The following is a 25,462-nucleotide window of genomic DNA, read 5'->3' on the forward strand; positions in this document are numbered from 1 at the left end:
GTAAAATTTGTAAAATCCTTAATTTTTTTTAATTAAATTCAATATAGCTATATTGATGAATTTAATTGCACAAATTTAATACTGCTTTATTCTTTTTTGTCTATGTGGAGGTCTAAAAAGGATCATAGTGAGGGAGGCCCAAAAGAATGAGTCAGGCCTAAAAGGAAAAGATCAAGCTAAGTCCAAAGTAGCAGATGCAGGGGAACCACGAAGGAATAAAAAGGCCCAGGAGACTTGAAGCCCAGACAAAGAAGCATACAGAAGAAAAAAAGAAAACCACGACAGTGGATAAGAAGTCAGGATCCTCAGCAACCATCAAGAGGCGCGGATTCTTTCAGGCACAAAGTCAAAGGAAGACTAGGACAGCACAAAAGAAAAAGACAGAAGAAGAAAATAGGAAACAAAGCAAAAGAACACAAGCACCAGTAAAACCCAGCGACCTCTCATGGCACAGACAGAAAGAACCTCGGGGAACCAGAACAAAGAAACACAAAAAAAAGAATGATAACAAGCGGCTTTCAAGTTGGCAGAACAGGATTCCGTCCAGATGGAAAAGAAAAGGGAAAAGTGAAATTGCAAAAATGGTGAGGCCAAGAAGGGCATACCTCAGCACATCCCAAAGAAGGTAGCCAATCAGGGACTTTCAAAAAAATTAGAGCTGAAAGAAGGAAGGAATGAGAAAACCGGGAAATAGGACTTACCGAGTGATAGGCATGGAATAGATTTTGTTCACAAGAAGGCAAAATAGGGGAACCAACGGTTCCCCGGGAAGACCAAAACTCCATTATAAAAGGGGGGTAGGTTGCGAAGAAAAGGGGCAATGAAAAAGGGAGAAAAAAGAGATTTTATTAGAGAAAAAACTTATCAGTAAAGTCGTAGTGAGGAGAAAGAAAACACTGAGGGGAAAGTGAATATTGCTTCCCGGTATCCCAGAAACAGCCACTATTGCACATACTCGGATTCAAAGAGAATCAAACTTTGCAAGTTTTGAAGGCTGAAATAGCCATTCAAGATTGCAACTTTTGAGCTTGATTGAACCTTGTATCACGTCCTAGTGAGCTTCTTGTAACTATAACAGAGAAAACATTAATGAAATACATCTCAATAATTCCAGGATCCCTTTAACGTTAATTTTGTACCACTTTGCTAATCCTGCTTCTTTCATTTTGAATTTACCTTGTTGTTTTGGCATTTTTCAATACGAATATCCTTGCTTGTCATTTTTCTTGTATTGTCAGGAGCATCCCCTGTATATTACTTGACTCTTAAACAGCCTTTTAGCTGCAGTGAGTCAAGACCCGGTTCACCAAACCTCTTATTAGGCCCGGGATCCTTGGACCTGAGTGTCACAAAAAAAAGACACACTCACAGTCTACTTCTTGCATTAATTCATGTACTTATTATTTACTTTGTGTGATTGAATATGTCCGTCTCTCAAATCTACTTCTCCTTGCTAATTTATTTTAAAAGAGTGTCTCATTCTACTTTGATAGATAATTACGTTGCAATGTCTTTAATAAAAATTTATTTTATGCATTTTCTTTGGTTGCTAATTTATTAATTTTGTGTAAAGTATAGGTAAAGGTTTTACGTTAAATTATAGTTAGTTGAGTGTTTTGTTGGGGATAATGTACCTCAGTGGTTTTTTCTTTGGAGTGTTCTTCATGGCTATTTCCCATTGATTTTTTGCAATCTGTGACACATTATTTTACATACAATTATGTTTTGGAAATTGATGTAATTGGATTAATTTAACTAGTTGACTAATATTTGAACTTTTGACCGTATTTGTTAGGAGAGAAGTGTTTTGCTCACAACATTTTCACAACAAATCTTAGGTGATAAGTTGTTATTGATTCTAATTCGAACGCACCCCTGAAATTACTTTTTTTATCTACCAATAATGACCAGTAACAATCTACACTTAAAATTTATTGTAAAAATATTGTGGACACATGATTTCCAGGTGGGAAACACCAATGTGCTAATTCAGTACTCTTAAAAAAAAAATTCACCGTATCAAAAAAAAAAAAAATCACACTTTACCCATTTTCTCTCTCACAAACCATTTTTACCACCAATGAGCTAATTCGGTACTCTTTAAAAAAATAATAATAATAATAAATAAATCACACTTTACTCATTCTCTCTCACAAACAATTTTTACCCCTTTACTATTTAACTTTTAATTTGTAATTTTTAAAAATATTTTTATTAAACGGTTGAGATTGAATCTGCCATTAATAGCACTTACATCAATCCCAATTCCAAACACTTTACTTTTGGACGGACACTTTACTTTTGACTTTTGAGTTTGACTTTCGTTCCAGCACCTTTAGGTTTTCCAAATCCCCATCTACCTCTTTCTTCAGTCGCTCTTTAACTCCAATCCCCTCTTCATTCATCAACCCTTCATAACCTTACCAGATTTCACCCCAATCGGTTAAACCCAAATCCAATAATTCCACAAATCTTTTTCTTTCATTCAACCACTCCCCAATAACCCAACGGTGGAGACAGCTCTCTCTTCATCAGGTGGGGATAGGGACCGTGGAATATTGAGGGATTCCCTCTTATCCTCAAACCTTGGCATCAGAAACTCCAGGCCCAGTATACACGTGAGAAGTTCCTCCAGGAAAAAAAAAAAAGCTTAATCTGGATGGCGCTTGTGACTACCAAAGGAGCCTCATCTTCCTCTTCCTCTTTCACCCACCAACCCAAGAACTTTGATGTTTTTTTGAGTTTCAGAGGTGAAGATACCCGCTTTGGTTTTGTAAGCCATCTGTATGACGCTTTGTTTTTTCAAGGTATTCACACCTTCATCGATAATGATCTTGAAAAGGGAGAAGAAATTTCTGCAGAGCTTCTCAAAACAATTGAGAACTCAACGATGTCAATTATTGTATTTTCTGAAAATTATGCATCTTCCGCTTGGTGTTTGGACGAACTTGCTAAGATTATTGAGTGTAGGGAAAATAATCAATCGGTGTTACCAATTTTTTACAAGGTGGATCCATCTGAAGTTCGTAAGCAACAAGGAAAGTTTGGGGAAGCACTAACTAGACATGAAGAAAATTTTAATGATAAAGAGAAAGTAAAAAGGTGGAGGAAAGCTCTATTTAAGGCAGGCGGAATTTCTGGTTGGGACTGCAAGAACAGAAATGAACGTCAACTTATCCAGGAAATTGTTGAAAAGATCAAGTCTAAACTAAATCCTGTTGGAATAAAGTCTCGTGCAGAGGCCTTAATAACACGTTTAGATATTGAATCAAATACTGAGAGCTTGTTTATAACTAATCGCAGCACCAACCCAAAGATGGCGGAGACTGAGACTGTCATTATTAGTGTTGTGCTAGGCAAGCTAATTCGAGTTGCTACTGAGCAGATCAGCCTTGCTTGGGGGTTCGAGGAGCTGCTGACAGAACTTCTAGACTCATTGACCACGATTCAAGCTGTGCTGGCTGATGCGGAGAGAAGGCAAGTGGGAGAAGAGTCCGTGAGGCTTTGGATTCGGAGGCTTAAAAACGTTGCTTATGATGTTGATGATGTGCTGGACGAGTTTGCTTATGAGATTCTCCGACGAAAGGTAGAGATCGGAAACCAAATGATGAGAAAGGTATGCTTCTTCTTTTCATTTTCAAACCCTTTTGTATTCGGAATCGAGATGGCCAACAAAATTAAGGCTGTGCTCAAATCTTTGAAAAAGATTAATGATAATGCAAAAGCATTTGAATTTGCTAGCGCGGGATCAATAAATGCAATTCCTGAGGTCACTCGAAACCGAGAGACACACTCCTTTCCTGAGGGTGCAGAGATTGTAGGAATGGGAGGTCATGTCTCAAAAATAGTGAACTTGATGCTTAATGCAACCAATGAACAACTGTCAGTCATTCCTATAGTGGGAATGCCGGGTTTGGGAAAGACAACTCTGGCAAAATTAGTGTATAATCATGAGCTAGTACAGAGGAATTTTGATAAAACAATATGGATATGTGTCTCCACTGATTTTGATGATAAGAAGATTTTGAGGGAGATTCTTGAATCCCTTACCCAGAAATCATGTGCGTTGCTGACGAAGGATACAATACTTAAAGGCTTAAAAGAAGTGTTGCAAGAAAAAAGATATCTTCTCATTCTTGATGATGTTTGGAATGAAGTTCGTGTGAAATGGGATACTTTAAGGAGTTGTTTATTAGTAATTAATTCATCTGTAGGAAACAATATTATTGTAACAACTCGTAGTGATACTGTGGCGAAGATCATGAAGACAATTCATCAGCATCACTTGGAAAAGCTCTCAGACGATGAATGTTGGTCCATAATCAAGAAAAGAGTATCTACAAATGAAAGAATTCCACTAAGTCAAGATCTAGAGGATATTGGAAGGGAGATTGCTAAAAGATGTCAAGGGATTCCATTAGTTGCAAGGGTTTTAGGAGGGACAATGTCTAATAAGATTGAGGAAAGGGAATGGTTGGCAATACAAAACAATGAGGTTTGGAGTTCCTTGCGTGGTGAAAATGAAATCTTATCAATACTAAAATTAAGCTTCGATCATCTTTCACCATCTCTAAAAAGTTGTTTTTCATATTGTGCAATATTTCCTAAAGATTATGAAATGGGAAAGGAAGAGCTAATTCAACATTGGATGGCTGAAGGGTTCCTTCAACCATCGCAAGGAAATTCTTCTGAGATGGAAGACATTGGTAACGACTATTTTGATATTTTGTTGGCAAATTCCTTATTCCAAGATAAAAAAAGGGATGATTTTGGTGATATAATAAGTTGTAAGATGCATGATCTTGTACATGATCTTGCCCTATCAATTTCAAAATGGGAAACCTTGCATTTTGGGAGCAATGTGGGGGGTGACATTGACAAGTCTCATATTCGGCGTTTATCTTTTATATCCAATGATTGGATAACACCAACAATCCCACTATCTAGAGATGGCATGGGTAGATTGCGCACAGTTTTTTGTATTTGTGCTAATCCTGTAGACAAGTTATTGGACTTGAAATTTGTACGTGGTCTGACATTATATAGGGTAGTTGGGAAAAAAAATTTCAAGTCAATTTGTGGGTTTAGACATTTAAGGCTTCTTCACATGATGGATGCCTCCATCGGTGCATTACCCAATTCTATTACCAAGCTCTACAACTTACAAACTCTAGTAATCAAGGGTGATACTCTTCTAACAAAGCTTCCAAAAAATCTAAGAAATTTGACTAACTTGAGACATGTTAAAATTAGTCATGTGGACATAAAACAAATGCCAATCAATATGGGGCAGTTGACTTGCCTTCAAACATTGCCTTTCTTTTTCATCGGTCAGGAAATTGGTCATCGAATTGAAGAACTAGGATGCTTAAGCCAGCTCAGAGGAGGATTAAATATCTTCAATTTGGAGCATGTGAGAGATAAAGAAGAAGCTAAAACTGCAAATTTAGTGGGAAAGACGAGAGTACACATGCTGGAATTCCATTGGAGTCGTGAAAGAGTAGGCAACAACAATGATGAGTTTGTATTGGAAGGCCTTGAACCTCACCCACGTTTGAAAAGCTTAAAGATAGAAAATTTTAGGGGTGAGAAGTTCCCATTATGGATATTAGCGGGTGATAACAGTGGTGGTGGTTTGTTTCTTTTTAACCACCTGTTGGAAATCCGTTTAGTACATTGTAATAAATGCGAAAAAATTCCTACACTTGGGCATTTACCATGTCTTAAGTTGCTTCAAATAGAGGGAATGGATAATGTGACATGTATAGGAACAGAATTTTATAACAGTTATAGTGGTGTGGGATCAAGTACCGGTAGAGATGGCAGTGGTAGAAATGCATTGTTCCCAGCTTTGGAAAGGCTTGATTTGCAGCATATGCCCAATCTAGTGGAATGGAAGGACGCGATGGACCTAACAACAATAGGAATGGTGTTTCCTCGCCTTGAGGAGTTAACCATTAAAGAATGTAGAAAACTGATAAGTGCTCCATGTCATTTTTCATCTCTTAAGAAATTAGATATTTGGCAAACTTGCAGTACGACCTTCAAAAACATTATCAGCAAGCTTACCACTCTTGTGTCCCTTGATATGTATGATATTTCCGAACTTGCTTGTCTGCCCGAGCATTTATGGCAAAATAATACTATGAGTCTAATGTCTTTGAAGATAGTGTTTTGTGCTGATTTGGTGTCCATCTTGCCGCCGCATGAGGATGATGTATGGGCGTCTTGCACGTCTCTCCAATCACTCCAAATTAGAGGATGTAAGAAATTGAGTCATTTGCCAAACACACTGCAAACCCTCATTTCCCTTGAGAAATTTGAAGTAAGCAGTTGTTCCAATGTGATGTATTTTCCAAGTCTACAAGGTGTGGCACCCTTTCTTCGAACTCTACAGATATCATGCGGTGATGAAGTTTTCCCGTCTGGGCTGCAATCCTGTACATCTCTTTCGGAATTGAGGATATCGGAATGTCCTAATCTGAAATCAATTCCAGATCTACGAGAATTGCATTCTCTTAACCACTTACGAATTTTCCGTTGCCGAAAGTTGAGGCATCTACCAGATGGCTTAGACCGCCTCACCCGCTTGAAGCAATTGTGGATTGGTGGGTTTTGCGAGGAGCTGGATATTTCCACGATTCTCTGTTCCATCCCACACTTGCAGACATCCCTTAAAATACTAGGTTTGTATGGGTGCGATGAACTCAATACTCCTCCGGACGAAATTCTACGCTTCACTGGCCTCTTACAACTGTCAATAATTGGATGTAAATCAATTCAAACTTTTTCTGATTGGATTAGGAGCCGAATGCCTAATCTTCGTTATTGGAATCTATGGGACAGTAAGTTTACTCTTACCTTATTACATCCTCTTTTATTCTCTTCTCAACAAACTCACTTCTGATTTAAATCAACCTAACCTAAGATTATACTCCATTTCATTTCCCCAAATTTGTTTGACGTGTAGGCACTGGCTGTGTTCGCGTGTCACTTGGTTCCCAAAATTTGTTTGACGTGTAGGCACTGGCCGTTTTGGCGTGTCACGTGGTACTTCGGTGGAAGATTAATCGATTAAATAATCCACTCTTAGCTAATGGAAGTTCATTATAGAGCTGGTTAGTTTTCTCAAATCTATCTTCCCTCTCACTTTGACAATTTTTTTTTCCTTCAGAAACAAACACACATACACATGGGGAGAGAGATGGGTTTTAAAACAGAGGCACACCACAAACTCCACTCAAATACTATGATAAATTTTAAGGGAGGATCATCTATTACTTAACAAAACAAGAAAAAAAAATTTATCTATAGTTTTTTTATAAAATTATTCTGCCATGATTAGTATTGGTACTGGGTTCAGCTAATATTTTGTGATTCGATTATACCAATCATTCATTGGCATACATTAAGCTTTCTAACATTGAAAATCCAACTAATTAAATGGAGAATTTGAGATTTTATATATTTATTAAAACTACAGAGAGAATTTGAGATTTTAAGAGGCATATAAACTGTAGGACTTTTTCAAGTCAATGGAAGAAACTACTTTTCTTTTGCTTGATTTTAGAGTGATACTTGCATTATATTTCTTCACATTGGGTTCAAATTTTGAAATACTTGTTTGGCTTTATACCCTTCCATATTGTGGAAATTTGATTTGAAATTTACATAAACAAAAAAAATTCACCATATTTTCTGAATATTAATACCTGGCCACATACAATTTATAATGGTGAACACATGAAACTTCTGTGTTTGCCTGGTTTTATGTTGTTGCATTTTTTCTCATACTAGATAGTTATTCAGATTCATCATTGATCATTGCATAGTATTATGCTTCATCAATTTATAATGGTGAACACATGAAACTTCTGTGTTTGCCTGGTTTTATGTTGTTGCATTGTTTCTCATACTAGATAGTTATTCAGATTCATCATTGATCATTGCATAGTATTATGCTTCATACATATTTGAAATATCTCTTTAGCATTTCTAGAGTTAAAAGTAATTTTATCTGTTATTAATGGTGCTAATATCTGCCCAAGTAGAGAAAGGAAGGCTTGATTCAAGACCTGCATTCCAAAATGCTGATGCAATGCTCACCATATAATAGAAACTACAGATATATTATTTCTCCAGTTGTCCCCATTGAAAGGAAGGATGTTCCAGGGAAAAGAGCCCAAGTGGCCCAAGATTTTCCACATTTAATAAAAATAGAAAGTTATGTCATCCAACTGATAGCATCTTGAAGTTTATGTAATATCATACAAATCCACTGGTAAGTCAATCCGAAACAAACTTCCTATACTTTCCTTGTTTGATTATATGAATTAACGGGTCCATGATAAGTTTGAAATCATGAACGAGAAATTGTTCCTTACGATTAATTTAATTTACAGATTTTTATCCAAGCAATCAGTACTAAGAAAGAAACTTCAGTTGGTTGGCTTGGTTTCCATGCTCTTAGCATGCAAGTATGAGGAGGTTTCTGTTTCTGTAGTTGGGGATTTGATTCTTATATCAAATAAAGTGTACACAAGGAAGGAGGTTCTGGAAATGGTACTTTTCTTTGGTTGTGATTATGCCAATGCTATAAGATATATCTTATAATAATTTATTGACCTCCTGCTCTTCATAAATCTGCAGGCATTCAAGGAGGCACAAAAAGTACTCAAAACCAAGCCTCTCTCTGAGAAATCTGAAAAACACACAAAGATTCCATCTTTTCATGATTTGGAGCAAAACCTAGATGCCAAATTCTTGCATATTTGTGCTAATGAAAACATTCATGGTGTGGAATACAAGGACTACCCAAGTCCTCAAAATGGTATCTTGGTAGCTGATATGTCTTCAAATTTCTATTCCAAGCCAGTGGATGTGTCTAAGTTTGGTTTCATATATGCTGGAGCCCAGAAGAATGTGGGGCCATCTGGAGTCACCATTGTGATCATCAAGAAAGATCTGATTGGGAATGATGGAATTTACATGTATTGTTTGGTGTTTGAGGATTTGTTGGATCAAGGAGGGTTGGTCGAGGTGGAGAAGAAGAACAAGAAGAAAGCTGAGATTCTGTACAGTGCTTACGATGGGAGCAATCGATTTAATAGGTGTCCTGTGGAGAAGTCTGTGAGGTCATTGATGAATGTGCCTTTCACTTTGGAGAAGTCAGGGTTGGGGGCTGAGTTTATTAAGGAAGCAGCTAAGGAGAATATGGTTGAGCTCAGGCAGCATAAGTCAGTTGGGGGTATGCGTGCTTCTATATACAATGCTATGCCATTGGTTGCTTTCATGTAGATTTCTAGGCAAGGTATGCTTGATTTATATTAAAGATTTATTTTTCTTTTTTGGTGATTTTGAAGCATGATTGTCATTGAAGGTGGGTGGTTGGTGCTAGCTAGTAGTTTTGATTGTATTGCAAGAATGATGAATGATGGTATTGGTTTTGATGTCCAGCAAGAGAAGTTTATTATAGTGGTTTAGGCGTTTTTAGATGATTCTGTCGTGCAATTTGCAAAATCATAAGTGTATGACAGTTATGATTTGGTGATTGCCAAATTGGTTATATGGAAATCTAGTTTTCAAGTTTTGATGTTCAATTCAATAAAGAAAGATCCTGTTCTTCATAGCTCCATCCTTGTTTTTGTTAGCATTTCAAGAATGTGAATGATCTCATTGTTCGTTCACATGCAAGGAGTTTCTTGCAACAACCTCTTTGGCGTTTCTGCCACTTCTTATATCTTTGAAACCAATTTTGCTTCTTTTTAAAAAAAAAAAAAAAAAAAACATTTATAGCTATAGAGTGGAGGCTGAGGACTGGTTTTTTTTTTTTTTGGTGGGCATTTCGAAAGAGAAAATTTGTAGTTGCACCTTTACAATCATCTTTGGGGGATTGAAGGCTCAAAATGATGCATCTTCTGGGCAGGATGTACAAAAAGAATTGGATGAGCTCAAATTATGATATGAAAGATTGAAGGTACCTTGTATCTTGTTGTTTTTGGGCTTGGATTAATTGTCAGTATATTTATATTCTTCTTGTGTTAATTGGATACATAACTTGTAGGAAGATCGTTCTAGGTTTCATGATCCTGCAAATCGAATGATCGAGGAGAAGGACAAAGAAATCTCTAAACTTCTTGATGGCAATAAGGATCTTCATCAATCTTTGGAATCAAAACCACCTGTTCGTCTCTTCTTTTGTCTTCTTAAATATTTGTTAAATTTCAATCTATAAAAGATCAAACCCTTGGGGTAGTTGGTGAGTTCTTAACATATCCTTTTTCTCTAACTAGAATTATTAGCTATGCAAAAGCAGGATGCACAGAATTTAAGCACTTTTGCAGTAGAACAGTAGATTCTGGTATAAACATTTCTCTCAAAAAATCCGTTCTCATTTAATTTGTACTTTGTTGAGTCTCCCAATGCATTTATTATGACAGTTTAACAGGTAGCCAATTATATCATTGAGCTGCAAGTTTCAACCAGCTCTAATGGAAAAATTTAAGTGCTTGATTAAGTGAGCTCTATTCATAAAAACCCACACAAACTAGAAATATTTATTTTGGCACCACTTTGTATTTCTAATCATATGTTCTTTGATTTTTCCCCCAAAACTTTATTGCTTGTACCTAGGCTTTATATATCTTGATGAACTTTTGTATTCATTTGTTAATTGAAGTTTTTGTGGATAATGTTCAAGTAGTCGATGTTTATGCTTTTGAATAATGATCAATATCACAATTGCCTTTATTTTCATAAAAATTGTACCATTATAGCTTTTTTAAAAAGAAGTGTTTTTCCATGTGCCTCAAAACCAAGTACTACTCATATTATAAGTCTTTGTGTGCAATTTTGCCTTCTTTCTTATTTATTCGGAAGTAGGGGATAATGAGTGCAGGAAGCCATGCTGAAGGCTGAGCTTCACAACATGGAAAGAATGCCAAAGAGGGAAGGGTAGATATGGCGTATTTGAAATTTTTTTCTTAAAGCTTCTTGAAAAGGTATCTCTACTGAAGATTAGATGTTGATGAAATGGAAGTATAGGACTATTACATGTCTATGAATATATGTGGGGAAGTTTTTTTTTTTTTTTTTTTTTTTTTTTTTTTTTTTTTTTTTAAAGTGTTTTCCATGTGTCTCAAAACCAAGTACTGCTCATATTATAAGTCTTTGTGTGCAATTTTTCCTTCTTTCATCTTTATTCGGAAGTGGGGGAAGGGGAGCAGAGCTTCTCATTAGTTTATAATAGAAATTTGAACATAATGAGTGCAGGAAGCCATGCTGAAGTCTGAGCTTCACAACATGGAAAGAATGCAGAAGAGGGAAGGGGTAGATATGACGTATTTGAAAAATGTTATCTTAAAGCTTCTTGAAACAGGTATCTCTACTAAAGATTAGCTATTATATTCACAAAAGTAAATTTTGAATTTTATTCCCTTTTGCCGAAGAAGTATGTATTTTGGTAATGCCAAAAAACGTGGTAGTTTTAATTATAATGATTTTTGCCACAACAGGTGAAGTGGAGGCTCTACTACCCGTGATTGGAATGCTGCTTCAATTTAGTCCTAAAGAGGTAAAATTCTCAGTTTGTATTAGATGCTCCATTTTTATTGGGTATTCTGATTTAAGTCATGGTCTCTATTTTATTTAGCATAATGAAATAAGTCATGGTAAGCTGCCCCTTAACATTGAATGCCTAGCTAGCAGGCAAAGATGGTAGCCTAGGGCCAAACTTGTCAGTCCACTATGTTTCCTTGGGAGAAAACTTGCATAAAACTTCAGAAGTGCATTTAGATCAGATGTGCAAGTACCTATTCATTGACCTTTTGGACGTCATGTATGTCTTTTCTGACATGGTTTCAAGTGATGATGCTGCATTGCAGCTCGGTACATTATGCTAGAATGTGTTCAAGCATATATTAGAAACTTCTCTCTCAAAAGTGGCAATGAAGTTCAGTACAGCATCTTCAACCATCTGTTAATTACTGCATGTTGCATGCAAATGCAGATTCACAAGCGTCAACAAGTTTGGTTTCATATATGCTGGAGCCTAGAAGAATGTGGGGCCATCTGGAGTCACCATTGTGATCATCAAGAAAGATCTGATTGGGAATGATGGGATTTACATGTGTGGTTTGGCGTTTGAGGATTTGTTGGATCAAGGAGGGTTGGTTGAGGTGGAGAAGAACAAGAAGAAAGCTGAGATTTTGTACAATGCTTATGATGGGAGTAATGGGTTCTATAGGTGCCCTGTGGAGAAGTCTGTGAGGTCATTGATGAATGTGCCTTTCACTTTGGAGAAGTCAGGGTTGGAGATTGAGTTTATTAAGGAAGCAGCGAAGGAGAATATGGTTCAGCTTAAGCAGCATAAGTCAGTTGGGGGTATGCGGGCTTCTACATACAATGCTAAGCCATTGACGGGGGTTGAGAAATCAGTTGCTTTCATGAAGGATTTCCAGGCAAGGTATGCTTGATTTATATTAAAGATTGAAGCACCCTTTTCTTTTTCTTTTTTGGTGTTCTTGTAACATGTTTGTTATTGAAGGTGGGTGGGTGGTGCTAGCTAGTAGTTTTGATTGTATTGCAAGAATGATGAATGATAGTATTGATGTTGATGTCCAGCATGAGAAGTTTATTATAGTGGTTAGGCTTTTTTAGATGATTCTGTCATGCAATTTGCAAATTCATAAGTTCATGAGAGTTATGATTTGGTGATTGCCAAATTGGTTATATGGATATCTAGTTTTCAAGTTTTGGTGTTCAATTAAATGAGTAAAGATCTTGTTCTTCATAGCTCCATCCTTGGTTTCTGTGAATAGTTTGATTTTAGCTAGAATAGGTGCTGATCAAGAGGCAGGTTTCCTTTTGTTTTCCAGTCCGCCTGTGGACTTGCTTAAGAACTTAGAGGATGGCTGTAATGGAGTTTATTTCAACGGACTTTGTACTGATTTGGATGTAGTTGTTTAGTTTAATGATATTGTCATTTTTAACCCAAAAAAAATAGTTTGATTTCAAATGTGCTTGGTTTGTGAATAGGAAATTTGAATGGGTTTGGTGGATTTGATTTGAGATTTACTTGGATTTGTTGTTTGTGCTGCTGTGATTCTTTTTTCTCAGAAAACAATAATTTTTTTTATTTTTTTATTGAGCCACGGATTGGACCACTGTTTTCAGGGCCCTGGCTGGGCGGGGCCCGTGGAGCCCGCGGGGCCCGACGGGGCGGGTCTGGGCCCCGAGTAAAAAATCCGTTTAATAAACGGGCCGGGTTCGGGCCGCAGATCCTAACCCGCGGGTCGGGTCCGGGTATGTAAAAACCCGGCCCGAACCCGACCCGTTGCCATCCCTAGTTTGTGGGTTTGTATGTTTGTGCTTTTATTCTCTTTTTTGATGACTAGGTTTAAGATGAACCCAGCTTTAATGTTTGATTGTTTTTCAAAAAATAAAAAGGTATCAAGATTGCACACAAAGATCATAACAGTTGAGAGAAAAATCTGTATGTGCATTATATTGAATTAATTTAGTTACAAGAGGCTCTGTTCTTATAGATGAGAATCAGAGGTAAGAAAGAGAAAGAATGACATCTAGTAACTATATTCACTAATCTAGTAACTAACTTCATCTAAGCTTTATACATGTCTTTTAGTGTCATTACAACAGAACAACCTGTAGTTTAGACAGAATGTCTTCTTCTTCATTCTGCAGTAACTTCAATTCTGAAGCAGCTTCAATTGTTGTTTTGTTCTAAACTTCTTTAGTTAAACTTCAACAAAAGGCTTTAATGTTTGGTTGTATTTATGTCCTCTACTAATTTGCCTATCCTTGTGATCCTTTTGCTGCTGTATGTAAAGTTGATTTGCCTAACTTCTTATCATATTGCTGCTTTTTATGTTATTGTTATTAAGGAATGGATTTGCAAATGCATGGTGATTGTAACTTCACACAGCTCTTAGAAGAGGGGTCTATCATGAAAATTGAATTTATGATGGACTCCAAAAGATGAAGTGCATACCCAATAGTCTCCACATGAAGTTCAAATGGAATCCATTACTAAGAAGACACAATGGGGTGGTAATTTTGGTCTAGAAGAAGACTGTCTCATTGTGTCTGCATGGCTCAATACTTCATTAGATGCAGTGCAAGGGAATGAACAAAAACACAAAACATATAGGAATAGAGCTTGGGAGTACTTCAATAAAAAGACATTTACATCTACTCGTAATGCAAACTCTCCAATGAATCGTTGGTCAACAATTCAACTCCAAACTAATAAGTTTGTTGGGATCTTAGCATCAATTGAGATGGTTAATCCAAGTGGTGTGAATGAGCAAAACAAGGTAAAAAATTGTTGCTCAAAGTAGTGTCAATGCATTAATGCACCATTACTGTCTATTCACTAATCCAATTTTTATTTGTCAATTTTTCAGATTATTAAGGCAAAGGAAGCGTATCTAAAGGTCCAAGCTGTTCCATTCAAATTTGATCATTGTTGGAATATCCTGAGGCATTAACCAAAATGGTTGGAACTTGTAGCGAAGCCTCAGAAGTCTCAAACGATAAGAAGATCAACTGCAACATCGTCTCCTTCTACTCTTGAATCAATACATCTAGGGGAAGATGAGGTCTCCCATGCTTCCTTTGTAGACTTGGAGAGACCACCTGGTAGGAAGGCTGAAAAGAACGATTAAATAAATGAAAAAGTAATGATAGTTTGATTTTGAATCTTGAAGGGATACTGAATGACATGGCAGAAAAGAAGAGCAAAAAATATGATGAGAAAAATGATGTTCATGAGAGGGCATATTCACAAACTCAAGAACTCATAGAGATTAAGAAAATGAAGCATCAAGAACTGGTGGAGATAAAGAAAATGGAGGTTGAAGAGTTGATTCGTGTTAAGAGAGAGAACCTTCAATTAGAATGAATGACGAAAGAATTGGAAATTACCATGATGGATACTACAAACTTGGATCCAGAGCAGCAACAATGCATTAGCCAACTTTGCCAAGAACTCATTCAACATCAAGAGAAGAGAAATTGGGGAATATTGTTGCAACGTAGCACACTAGTCATATAACCTTTTTGTGCAAGGATTTTGTTGTTAAGGTGTTTCTAAACTTTTCAGATTTTGTTGTAGAGGAGCATGTGCACTATTTGGTCCATCCAGATTTTTGTAATCTCTCATATGTGATTGGAGTTGTCTTTGTCTATCTCTTAGCCTTTCTCTTATTGTTCCTATCTTGTCATTACCTTGTTTATTTTGGTATTTAGTTATGCTACTATTAAGTATAAAAAATTAAACAGATAAAAAACTTGTCAAACTTTGCAAGTTTTATAAACTAATCATTCTTTTAATGTCTTATTCTTGTTTTGTTTTGTTTGTATATATTTATTGATATTGCAAAGGAAAAATAAAGGTGATACTATACATTTTGAAATATAAACTATTTAAAATTATTTGTGGGTAATAGAAGACATGGTCAAAGGGATTTGTTGGGCGGTTGGGGTACTAGAGACATCGACATAAAATTATTTGCACACACAATACACACAAAAACCTTTTGAATTGAAATCAGGACTTGTCAATTCAAAAACTGAGATGTGTACTTTGTGTAACAAGACTGCTCTAATTTTATTCAGGGAAAACAGAGAGAGAAGAGAATCTTAGAAGACTTGACGTTTTAATATTGAAGATAAAAAGGATTATCTTCTAATTTAATAGTTATACACTTGATGAACCAAGGATATGTGTTACAAATTTCGTCAGATGGGACCAATCATATGGTAACTTTGAAGGCTTTTGTTATCTTAACATGGTCATTGAATAATATAGGCACGATTCCTATAATGTAAGAATAGCATCTGAACTTTACAATCGTTTATAACTTTAAATGTTGATGTCGGAAGATTTCTCTAACTAGCAAAATTCAATATGCCATTCATTTGGACCATTAACAGAGTAGAAGTTATTTCAACAAACAAAAACCAGTGGAATAATCTCCTTTTTTTTCACGCACTCTTTTACTGACCAATTATTGTCCGGTAAGCATGGAGCAGACGGCATCAAGTAATAAGAGGTTCACATCAAAACCAGTAATAATCAATCAGGGCAGGGACCCAAGTGCGTGTTAACTAGATCCAAGCGCCCTCATGCTTTTTTAATCACCAGATTCACCAAACTGTGATCAATTTATATGAAACGATATGTGCTGCGCCCATCCTATAGAACGTGTCTCTCACAAGCATGTGAGCCCTAATTTTTCCTTATGGATAGCTAAGGCTTGTCACTCAGGCTGCACATTAGTTTCCATTCTCTTGGAAGCCATAAACACCGCCTCCTGAATCTTAACGAGTCCACTGCAGGTACCAGCCAAAGATTTCAGAGGAATTTTAAAATTGAAAGTTGAAACTTATAATGACTCTAAATATAAATAAACCTTTTAGTATAAATGGCTCAAGCCTACTAGCTTTTGACGAAATTGGCTAATGTCATGACGTGCATGACTTAATACCATGAGCTCCGTAACTTATCTTTCACCACCAACCCACGAGGCCATTCGTTGAATGATACAAATCACAATGATGACAACAATAAAAGAAGACTCAAATAATAACTATAAAGAAAGGGGTCAAATAAATAAGTACATGAATTGTAAAAATTACTGTAAATTGCTATTGACCTTATTCCATTGGTATTGACAGAAACCTCGTTGGAAATTGCCTTCTTGTTTCTCCATGATATAATTCTCACATATACTCTACATTGAATTGTAAAAAAGAAAAAAGAAACTGGGAAAAAAGAAAATAAATAAATAAAAAAGGGCTTGTGTGGCTGCATGCAACTCTTCCAGGAAGAGTAACTGAATACTGCCTAAATGTTTCTCCTCCCTCTTGATATTGAGGTATATCATTCTCTCTTTTAATCGTTCTTTACAATATCTGAACCTTTTCACGAACCAATGTAGTGTTTTTACAAAAAGAATACAAGATATATTGAGACCACACCTGCAGTGAGCAGCTAACACCATTGCTGCTGAGTTGCAGTAGCAGATAATCCTCATGCAATAAAAGAATACTTACTTATTATCCACTTTTAAGAAAATGAGAATCTTGAGAAAAGAGAACGGGACCCTGGACCATCACTTGCTGGGCTTGGTGGAACATCTGTAGAGGCACGGTATGCTTGCTGACACTTGTGAATCTGCATTTGCATGCAACATGCAGTAATTAACAGATGGTTGAAGATACTGTACTGAACCTCATTGCCACTTTTAAGAGAGCAATTTCTAATATATGCTTGAACACATCCTAGAATAATGTACTGAACTGCAATGCAGCATCACAGCTTGAAACCATGTCAGAAAACACATACATGACTTCAAAAAGGTCAACAAATAGGTACTTGCTCATCTTATCTAAATGCACTTCTGAAGTTTTATGCAAGTTTTCTTCCAAGGAAACATAGTGGATTGACAGGTTTGGAATGATTACTCATAATGCTATTTTATGGCCCTAGGCTACCATCTTTGCCTGCTAGCTAGGCATTCATATTAACATACTATACTATGTTAAGGGGTAGCTTACCATGACTTATTTCATTATAAAAAATAAAATAGAAACCGTGACTTAAACCAGAATACCCTATAAAACTAGAGCATCTAATACAAACTGAGAATTTTACCTCTTCAGGACTAAATTGAAGCAGCATTCCAATCACAGGTAGCAGCGCCTCCACTTCACCTGTTGTGGCAAAAATCATTATGATTAAAACTACCAAGTTTTCTGGCATCACCAACATACATATGTCATCAGCAAAAGTGAATAAAATTCAAAAATTACTTTCATGATTATAACAGCTAATCTTCAGTAGAGATACCTGTTTCAAGAAGCTTTAAGATAACATTTTTCAAATATGTCATATCTACCCCTTCCCTCTTCTGCATTCTTTCCATGTTGCGAAGCTCAGTCTTCAGCATGGCTTCCTACACTCATTATGTTCAAACTTCTATTATAAACTAATGAGAAGCTCTGCTCCCCTCCCCCCACTTCCGAATAAAGATGAAGGAAGGCAAAATTGCACACATGGAAAACATTTTTTTTTTCAACTTCCCTACATATATTCATAGACATGTAATAATCCTGTACTTCCATTTTATCAACCTCACATTTTCATTTCAGCTGCACTAGTCTCATAAAAATGTTTCTTGGTAGCCAGCATTTCTTCACTGTCATTAAATACACAAAGAATTGAATCTGCAAAAATTCAGACAACTGCGTACCTGTTGGCTATGGAGACGATTCTCACGTTCAAGCTCTTCAATTTCCTCCTAAATTGAAACGAAAATCAGAAACTAAACTGGGGGGGAAAAACCATTTAATTCAGATTTCATCTGACATACTTGAAGTGCTAAAATATGCCGTTGTGATTGTGCTAGCTCTTCCTCTCTCTGAGCTTGCTGCCTTGCCAAAAGCTGAATTTCAAGAGAAAAATCATCATCAACCAAAATTCTACTTGCATGCAATGCATGAAACAAATTATTCCAAAGATGTACCAATTAGCAAGCATCCATTCATATTAAAGAGAACTGAAGGTATTTGATACGAGTTTCCCAGGAAATTGTCCATCTTCATTGGAGAACTATAGTGATACATTTTTTATTTTTTTTTTTATAAACAAAGGTTATTGTGATATCCATCATTATTCAAAAGCATAAACACCAGCTACTTGAACATTATCCACAAAATCTTCAATTAACTAATGAATACAAAAGTTCATCAAGATATAAAGCCTAGGTGGAAGCAGGAAAGTTGTGAGGGAAAATGTAAAGAACACAAGATTAGCATACAAACTGGTGACAAAATAAATAAATATTTCTAGTTTGTGTGGACTTTATCTACACCAGCTCACTTCTTCAGGCGCATAAATTTTTTCCATCAGAGCTGGTTAAAAATTGCAGCTCTATGATATAATTGGCTACCTGCTAAATTGTCATAATAAATGCATTTGGAGACTCAACAAAGTACATTTTAAATGAGAACAGATTTTTTGAGAGAACTGTTTATACCAGAATCTGTTGTTCTGCTGCAGAAGTACTTAAATTCTGTGCATCCTGCTTTTGCATGGCTGATAATACCAGTTAGAGAAAAAGGATATGTTAAAACCTCACTAGCTACCCCAAGGGTTAAATTTGTTATAGATTGAGAAAAGCTTTCAACTTATATTTAACTAATACAGGTGCTGACAAGTGGTAGCAGGAATGGGTTCCTACCTGTGTAGTGATTTCCATTGTGATCAACCTGAGATTATTAATCACATTGTCAGGCCAAGGACTAAAATATTAAAACCTAAGTCATGGGAAGTATTAAAAATATCAACTGAAATTTAACAAATATTTTAAGAAGACAAAAGAATGAAACGGACAGGTGGTCTTGATTCTAAAGATTGATGAAGATCCTTATTGTCATCAAGAAGTTTATAGATTTCTTTGTCCTTCTCCTCAATCATTCGATCAGCAAGATCACGAAATGTATCATGCTCTTCCTGCAAGTTATGCATCCAATTAACACAAGAACAAAAATATAAATATACTAACAATTAATCCAAGCCCAGATGCAACAAGATACAAGATATAAGGTACCTTCAATCTTTTATAACGCAATTTGAGCTCATCCAATTCTTTTTGTACATCCTGTCCAGATGATGCTTCATTTTGAGCCTTCAGTCCCTCACATCTGACTGTAAAATTAAGTATAACCTTTTTGAATACTTAACTGGTATCCATATTTCTATGGATTGGAGAAAAGGAAGGAAAAGATGGTAAGAATCATCTTTATTCGACTTAGCATGGATGTCTTACTTCGCCATGTTTCTTCTATATTTTGAAGGTTCATTTCCCATGTTTCTTTATCTGATTGGTGGCTAGCATTAGCAGAATTCAGCTTTATTTCTAAGCTCTTGATCTGCTGCTTGGCATTGTCAAGGACCAACTCTCTGGAATAAATATGTAATTGAAGAGTCAAATCAGACTTCTTAGTACATAAACCAAAATTCAATATATTTTAAGCAAAAAAACCTGGTAAATTAAAATTTTCAAATGTGGGAGTTCTGAAACGAATATAACATATAAATTAATAAAAGTTCTAATCACAAAAAAAGTAACAGCCTGACTAGCGACGACATGCATATCTTTCTCACACATCATCTATTCATCATTTAACTATGCTTGAGTCTGTGCTTAGTGTCATATATTTTGTTCACAGCTGGTCCCAAGCCCCGAAGAAGGAGGAGAGTTGAGGTCGGTTGATAGCTAATGTAAAATTTATTCTGCTTTGGATCAATTGCTCATCATTTATTTCATGCTTTGGAAAATATTTTATACCAGCATTATCGGCCGATAAAGTAAGGAGAGTTTTATTTATTTATTTATATACAAGTAAACCAAACTGTAGGTAAAAAAGTAAGGAAAGTTTCCCATATAAAGAAATAAACTGAACTAATGACCACACCACCCCCCCCCCCCACCCCCCACCCAAACAAAAAAAAAAAAAAAAAAAAAAAAAAAAAAAAGATCAGCTCAATAAAGCCTTCTATCCAATTCCATATAGAATAAAGCAAAGCAAAAAAAAAAAAAAAAAGAAGCCTGCAAGATAGTATCAGCACCTTTCTTTGAGTTCTTTATCATGATTAGCCAAGGCATCCTGAAGATCTTGAAGGACCCTATCCCTTTCTGCAGATACGGATAATACTTCTTTTTCAGCCTCCTACAGGATCAACAAATGCCAGTGATTTTAACATATGTCTATAATGATCCAGTCTTTACTTCACATTATAAGATAAAGTATAACCATGTACTTTTAGTGCTTCCTCAAGAACTTTAAGCTGTTCAGAGTCTTTAGCTGCAGCTAGCTCTGCATCCTTCTTTTGGAGAAGTGCATGAGCACGAACCTTGTAGGAAGAAAATTCACTTTCAAGGCAGCTGATCTGCAAAGATTTATATTGAGGTCAGGCTATAAATAAGAAAATATTTAAAGCTATGAAGCTTCACAAAATTGAGCAGTAATTTCACAGGGTAGCTAAGCAAGAATACTATCATCAGCACACATATGTGACTATGTGTGTAATTTGTCTCTGGTGGGGAAAGGTTCCTGGTTTGTTGAACATACAACCCAAAACCACCAGTTTGATAACTAGGTGAACAATTTCCCAAGATGAGATCCAGGAATCCAATGCAAGAATAAAAGTTTCTGTCAGTATCTTTGTCCAAAAAATGTACATTGCCAACTCCTAACAAGAATAGAAGTAAAAAATGCCACTTATCATAAGGTAGAGGGTTGGGTGTATCACTATTTCAAGGCCCCAGTAAAAGAGACTGGTTTCTTTAAATTTTTTAAACCAATGCTAGTAACAAGTGCCTTCAGCCAGAAGATAATGGAAGTTGGATATGCAAGGAACTGTAGCACCAATATATAAATGGTGTAGAGCCATACTCCCAATGCATCAATACTTATTCTACTTCTGTAAAGCACATTATCAATGAGACATACAACTATTGTCCTCTGGAACCGGTGCTTATGATACAGGAATATGATACAGGAATACTTTCCTGTATCATAAGCACCGGAATACTCTCCAGCAGTTGGCAGGCCAGATCATACCCCAAAATCTGCATTGCATATGCAAATTTCAGGGAACTGTGACTCAATGGCCAAGAGAAAGAGAACATGCCTTTAAGATTAAAATAACTGGGCCCTCATCAGTCATCACAGACATATAAAGGTAAAATGAAAAACATTTTGAACAATAAAGATGTAAAACATATTGTTATTCATTTCCTTACCTGCAGGATTGGAGCTATATTTCATCCTCTCTCTCACACACGCATTAAGAATGAGTTCAGAAATCATGGAGGGAAATAAGAATAAATTGATACCTCCTTTTTGGCAGCCACTAATTCTGCATCTTTAGCATTTAGGATCTGGGCTTGTGCAGACACATCAGATTCCAGCTGACCTGCCCAATAAGAAAAGCATGAGCATTCACTTCACATATATGAGTAATCTGATAAAAGGAAAATAATGGATGCAAATATACTTCTCATTTTTGCGACTTCAATTTCAGCACGTATGCAATTACTCTCAGCAATTTCCAGTTTAGTCTTAAGTGCCTGGGAGGCAGCTTCCCAGCTCTCCTTTTCTTTGTCCTGAATAACAATAAATGCCATATGAGCGTAGAAAAGAAATACATATGCATGTCTCTAGCTATATAAATGAGATAGTCATAACAACTTCACAAAGTTGTCCTGAAATAAATTGCCATGTAGTATTCTTTCTTCTAATTCTTTTCATTTTAATGGAAGCCCACCCCATCCTAAAGAAGCACAAAGGGAAACCCAGAACTTGTGTTCAGCTGATAAATACTCCCTCCATCCTGTATTATTGGTCCTGTTGAGGAAATCCAACTTCTCAACTTTTGAAAGGAACATAATTTAATCATTTTCTTTCAAAAGATACAAGTTTCCAAAATTATTTAATCATTTTCTTTATATAAACCTAAATATTGGAGGCTGTTTGGTAGCAATTCTAAAGAATTTTTTTAAAAGTAAACCTTTTTATTTTTGGATGTTTTTAAAACAATAATGTGTTTGGAAAATTTTATTATTATTAATTTTTTTTGAGAAAAGCAAAACCAAAAAAACTTGTTTGGTAAAAAAGCCTCTAAAAAAATTTATCGGTGCACAAGCAGCAATAATCCAATACAAGAGCAACCATCCATGGTGAAGCATAACCCCACAAACCAGCAACACCTCCTCAAAGTCACCATTACAATCCACCCATAAGAGCCACCATCCACAGTGGTACACAACCCCCCAATCCCACAAAAACCAATTGGCAAACCCCAAAATCCCACCTCCATCAAGGTCCAGATAGCAAAAACCCCAATTGGACGCCATAATAACAAAAACAAGACTTTGTCGAACACCAGGGCAAGGCTTGTTGGGCGTTGACAACTAGAGCCAACTATACTGTGCCGCCATTGAGAACACCAGAAAGCCGCCTCATGGAAACCACTGAACCAAATCGGCAACTATAACTAGACTGAGTTCATCTCAAGATGAATTGCACACATCCATCAGCAAAGCCAGTACACATGGCCATCACCGAATCCATACCTAATTCTTCCACACAGCCATTATCATCCAAGAGGCAGTGGCTAATGAAGGAGACGGAGAGAGAGAGAGAGAGAGAGAGAGGGAGACCTAAAATTAACCATAAAAGCCACCTCCCCTTTTAGAAAACAAAAACCTAATCCTGAAAACATCTAAAAGGCGTTGTCTAAAAACCCATATACACCAAACAAAAACTTTTTTAAGTGGGACACAATATTTTTTTGTTTTTAAGTGGTGGAAACACATTTTAAATACTCTAACCAAACAAACTCTTGATTCTTCAATATTGTGTTCATTAACATTTCAAAAATCAAAGAAGACATTTTGGGCATCCCAAAAAGAAATAGAGACCAACAACATGGGTCGAAGGAATAATAATATTCACATCACAAAGACCATCAATGTCATTTGCAGAAGATAAATTTTACTCATTCTGAATGTTTGATTCATACATGCTCACGTTTTAGGTGAGCAAGCTCTCCCTTTACACTTTCCACTGAAGCTCTAAACCGGACTGCCTCACCAGTTGAAGCTGCATCCATCTCTGCAATCTTAGACTCTTTCTCTGCAATTAGCACCTGGTAATATGTCTTCAACACTTAGTCCAACTCATCATGTGAATTTTTTTAAGAAATTCAACAGCACTAAGCCATAAAAATATGCTATTGAGTTAAAGAAATTACAATTTAAAACAAGCAATGCCCTATACTATTTCCGTTTTGTTGATGCCCTTACACATGCATGCACGCAAGCATGCTCACACCCAAAAAAAAAAATGTCATCCTAATTAGAAGAGTGTCATATTAGGAGCATTTGGTGGATCAGCTCATGGCATTATTTATGGGGATGTTGTTTGACTGGTCTTGTTCTTGGGGATTCACTTCTACTGATTCCGTTCCGTTGTTCTTAGATTCCCTTCTTATTTGTACACAGTTTTTTTTCTTTTGTGCTTTTGTATATATATTTTTTAGCTACCTCATTCTTGTTGCATGAAGTAGCCTTTATGAATAAAATTTTTATTACCTATCAAAAAAAATTTTGACTCATATCTCTAGCAGTTTAGCTAGACGTTCATGGAACAAAAAACAACTACAACCTCACCCCTATCTTATTTTTATAGGGAAGGAGGGGCCATTTGAGCTAGAGCGCATTGGCAGAACAAGAAAATAATTCACTACACTGCCGCTTCTCTTTTACTCAACACGAGTAATAATAGAATGAACCTCATTTGAATAACTCCTACCTGTAGTGAAGAAATAGTTTCAGTAGCTTTGCTTCTATCAGATAGTGCATCAGCAAGTTGAGCTTCCAAACTCTCCAAATTCTAAAGAAAAACAGGGGACAGTTCTGAAGCTAGGGCACAAAATGTTGCATGGAGCAGTAAAGAAAAACAAAAAATTCTCAAATTTTTTTTTTTTTTTTTTGGATTAAGTAACAATAAAAGTTCTTAATGTTTAGCCATCTGAATGCAAATTTACCTTCTGATGTTTAGCAGAGAGCTCAGCTATTGAAGCTTGCCTTTTTTCATCTGCAGCTTGTAACAATCCCCGCATGTCTTCCAACATCTAAAATATAAGCAAGTTAAGACTCACTATTAATTCTCTTCATACAAGCAACAATTAAGACAGCAAAGGCATATCAATGCTAGAAAATTTTCAACATGGAAAAGCGAAACAATAATATATCAAATCAAGTCAAAGAGATACAAAAGCCGGTCAAAACACTTTGTTACGTATGGTGATTCAATTTTCATTAACAGAAGTTTCTTGTTAAGTCACCAAGAATTGTATGCTTGGTTAAAATATAATGATGCAATAAAATTAAATCTTAAAATTGAGGCAGTATATTTTATAAAGCACTTGAACATCTGAAGCATAAAATTGAGGTTATACCCTCAGAAGATCCACTATTTGGCCAAAACAAGAACAGTAACCAAGGTATACAAGCATAACATCCATAAACAGGGAAGGTATCTCCACGTGCATGAACAAGCAGGGGATTCTATAAGCATCAAAGCAAAGTTTTGAAAGCCAAAAGCCAGCCTTGTTAAAGATCTGCATACCTGCTCCTTCTCCATTAGTGACTGTTGCAAGGCCTCAAGAGCACTTTCTTTTGGTTCCACTGAACGCCGCAACTCCTCAATGGTGTCTCGGAGTCTAGATTTCAATCATGATAAGAATGAAAACAGGACTGTAAATATAAATTCTCAAATTTTGATACTGCCTTATGGAACTGCGGAAAGACTTGAGCTTATGGTACAAAACTTCAAGTAATTTCCATTTACAAGACACTGTTTTATT

General features: G+C 36.1%; 3 protein-coding genes across 10 annotated transcripts in view; 2 read left to right on the forward strand and 1 right to left on the reverse strand.

Annotated features, from left to right (window-relative positions):
* LOC126690451 (protein GRIP-like) overlaps nucleotides 1-25,462 on the reverse strand; it is a 94,439-nt gene that overhangs the window by 65,815 nt on the left and 3,162 nt on the right. For 2 of the 7 annotated variants that reach the window (XR_007644634.1, XM_050385613.1), the window contains exons 5-22: nucleotides 25,225-25,318; nucleotides 24,641-24,727; nucleotides 24,406-24,486; nucleotides 23,615-23,740; nucleotides 22,088-22,196; nucleotides 21,927-22,006; nucleotides 20,849-20,977; nucleotides 20,657-20,757; nucleotides 19,854-19,987; nucleotides 19,635-19,732; nucleotides 19,418-19,537; nucleotides 19,266-19,299; nucleotides 19,062-19,120; nucleotides 18,396-18,467; nucleotides 18,276-18,323; nucleotides 17,873-17,978; nucleotides 17,678-17,736; nucleotides 17,074-17,197 (exon numbers count right to left, since the gene is read on the reverse strand). Coding sequence is in view for 4 of the 7 variants with exons in the window: in XM_050385613.1 (XP_050241570.1) it covers nucleotides 17,090-17,197; nucleotides 17,678-17,736; nucleotides 17,873-17,978; nucleotides 18,276-18,323; nucleotides 18,396-18,467; nucleotides 19,062-19,120; nucleotides 19,266-19,299; nucleotides 19,418-19,537; nucleotides 19,635-19,732; nucleotides 19,854-19,987; nucleotides 20,657-20,757; nucleotides 20,849-20,977; nucleotides 21,927-22,006; nucleotides 22,088-22,196; nucleotides 23,615-23,740; nucleotides 24,406-24,486; nucleotides 24,641-24,727; nucleotides 25,225-25,318 (1,645 nt within the window). In the remaining 3 variants the exon portion in view is untranslated. Of the gene's footprint in view, nucleotides 1-16,642; nucleotides 17,198-17,677; nucleotides 17,737-17,872; nucleotides 17,979-18,275; nucleotides 18,324-18,395; nucleotides 18,468-19,061; nucleotides 19,121-19,265; nucleotides 19,300-19,417; nucleotides 19,538-19,634; nucleotides 19,733-19,853; nucleotides 19,988-20,656; nucleotides 20,758-20,848; nucleotides 20,978-21,926; nucleotides 22,007-22,087; nucleotides 22,197-23,614; nucleotides 23,741-24,405; nucleotides 24,487-24,640; nucleotides 24,728-25,224; nucleotides 25,319-25,462 lie in introns of those variants that run through there. The other 5 variants (XR_007644635.1, XM_050385612.1, XR_007644633.1 and 2 more) reach the window with 4 other exon arrangements.
* LOC126690448 (putative disease resistance protein RGA3) lies at nucleotides 2,333-8,240 on the forward strand. 2 transcript variants are annotated; one of them, XM_050385605.1, is made up of 3 exons: nucleotides 2,333-6,845; nucleotides 7,024-7,118; nucleotides 8,052-8,240. In XM_050385605.1, exons 1-2 carry the CDS (start codon nucleotides 2,660-2,662, stop codon nucleotides 7,068-7,070), a joined length of 4,233 nt encoding a protein of 1,410 aa, XP_050241562.1. In that variant the 5' UTR covers nucleotides 2,333-2,659; the 3' UTR covers nucleotides 7,071-7,118; nucleotides 8,052-8,240. The 2 variants fall into 2 exon arrangements, with proteins under 2 accessions (XP_050241562.1, XP_050241561.1); XM_050385604.1 differs by having other exon boundaries at nucleotides 6,971-7,118; nucleotides 8,052-8,104.
* On the forward strand, nucleotides 8,086-15,206 carry LOC126690456 (phosphoserine aminotransferase 1, chloroplastic-like). Its single transcript, XM_050385619.1, has 6 exons — nucleotides 8,086-8,281; nucleotides 8,403-8,562; nucleotides 8,650-9,110; nucleotides 12,245-12,463; nucleotides 13,902-14,333; nucleotides 14,424-15,206. The coding sequence occupies exons 2-5, from the start codon at nucleotides 8,461-8,463 to the stop codon at nucleotides 13,924-13,926; spliced, it is 807 nt and encodes a 268-aa protein (XP_050241576.1). The 5' UTR covers nucleotides 8,086-8,281; nucleotides 8,403-8,460; the 3' UTR covers nucleotides 13,927-14,333; nucleotides 14,424-15,206.

This window comes from Quercus robur, chromosome 6 (assembly GCF_932294415.1).
Source record: "Quercus robur chromosome 6, dhQueRobu3.1, whole genome shotgun sequence".
NCBI classification, from domain to species: Eukaryota; Viridiplantae; Streptophyta; class Magnoliopsida; order Fagales; family Fagaceae; genus Quercus; species Quercus robur.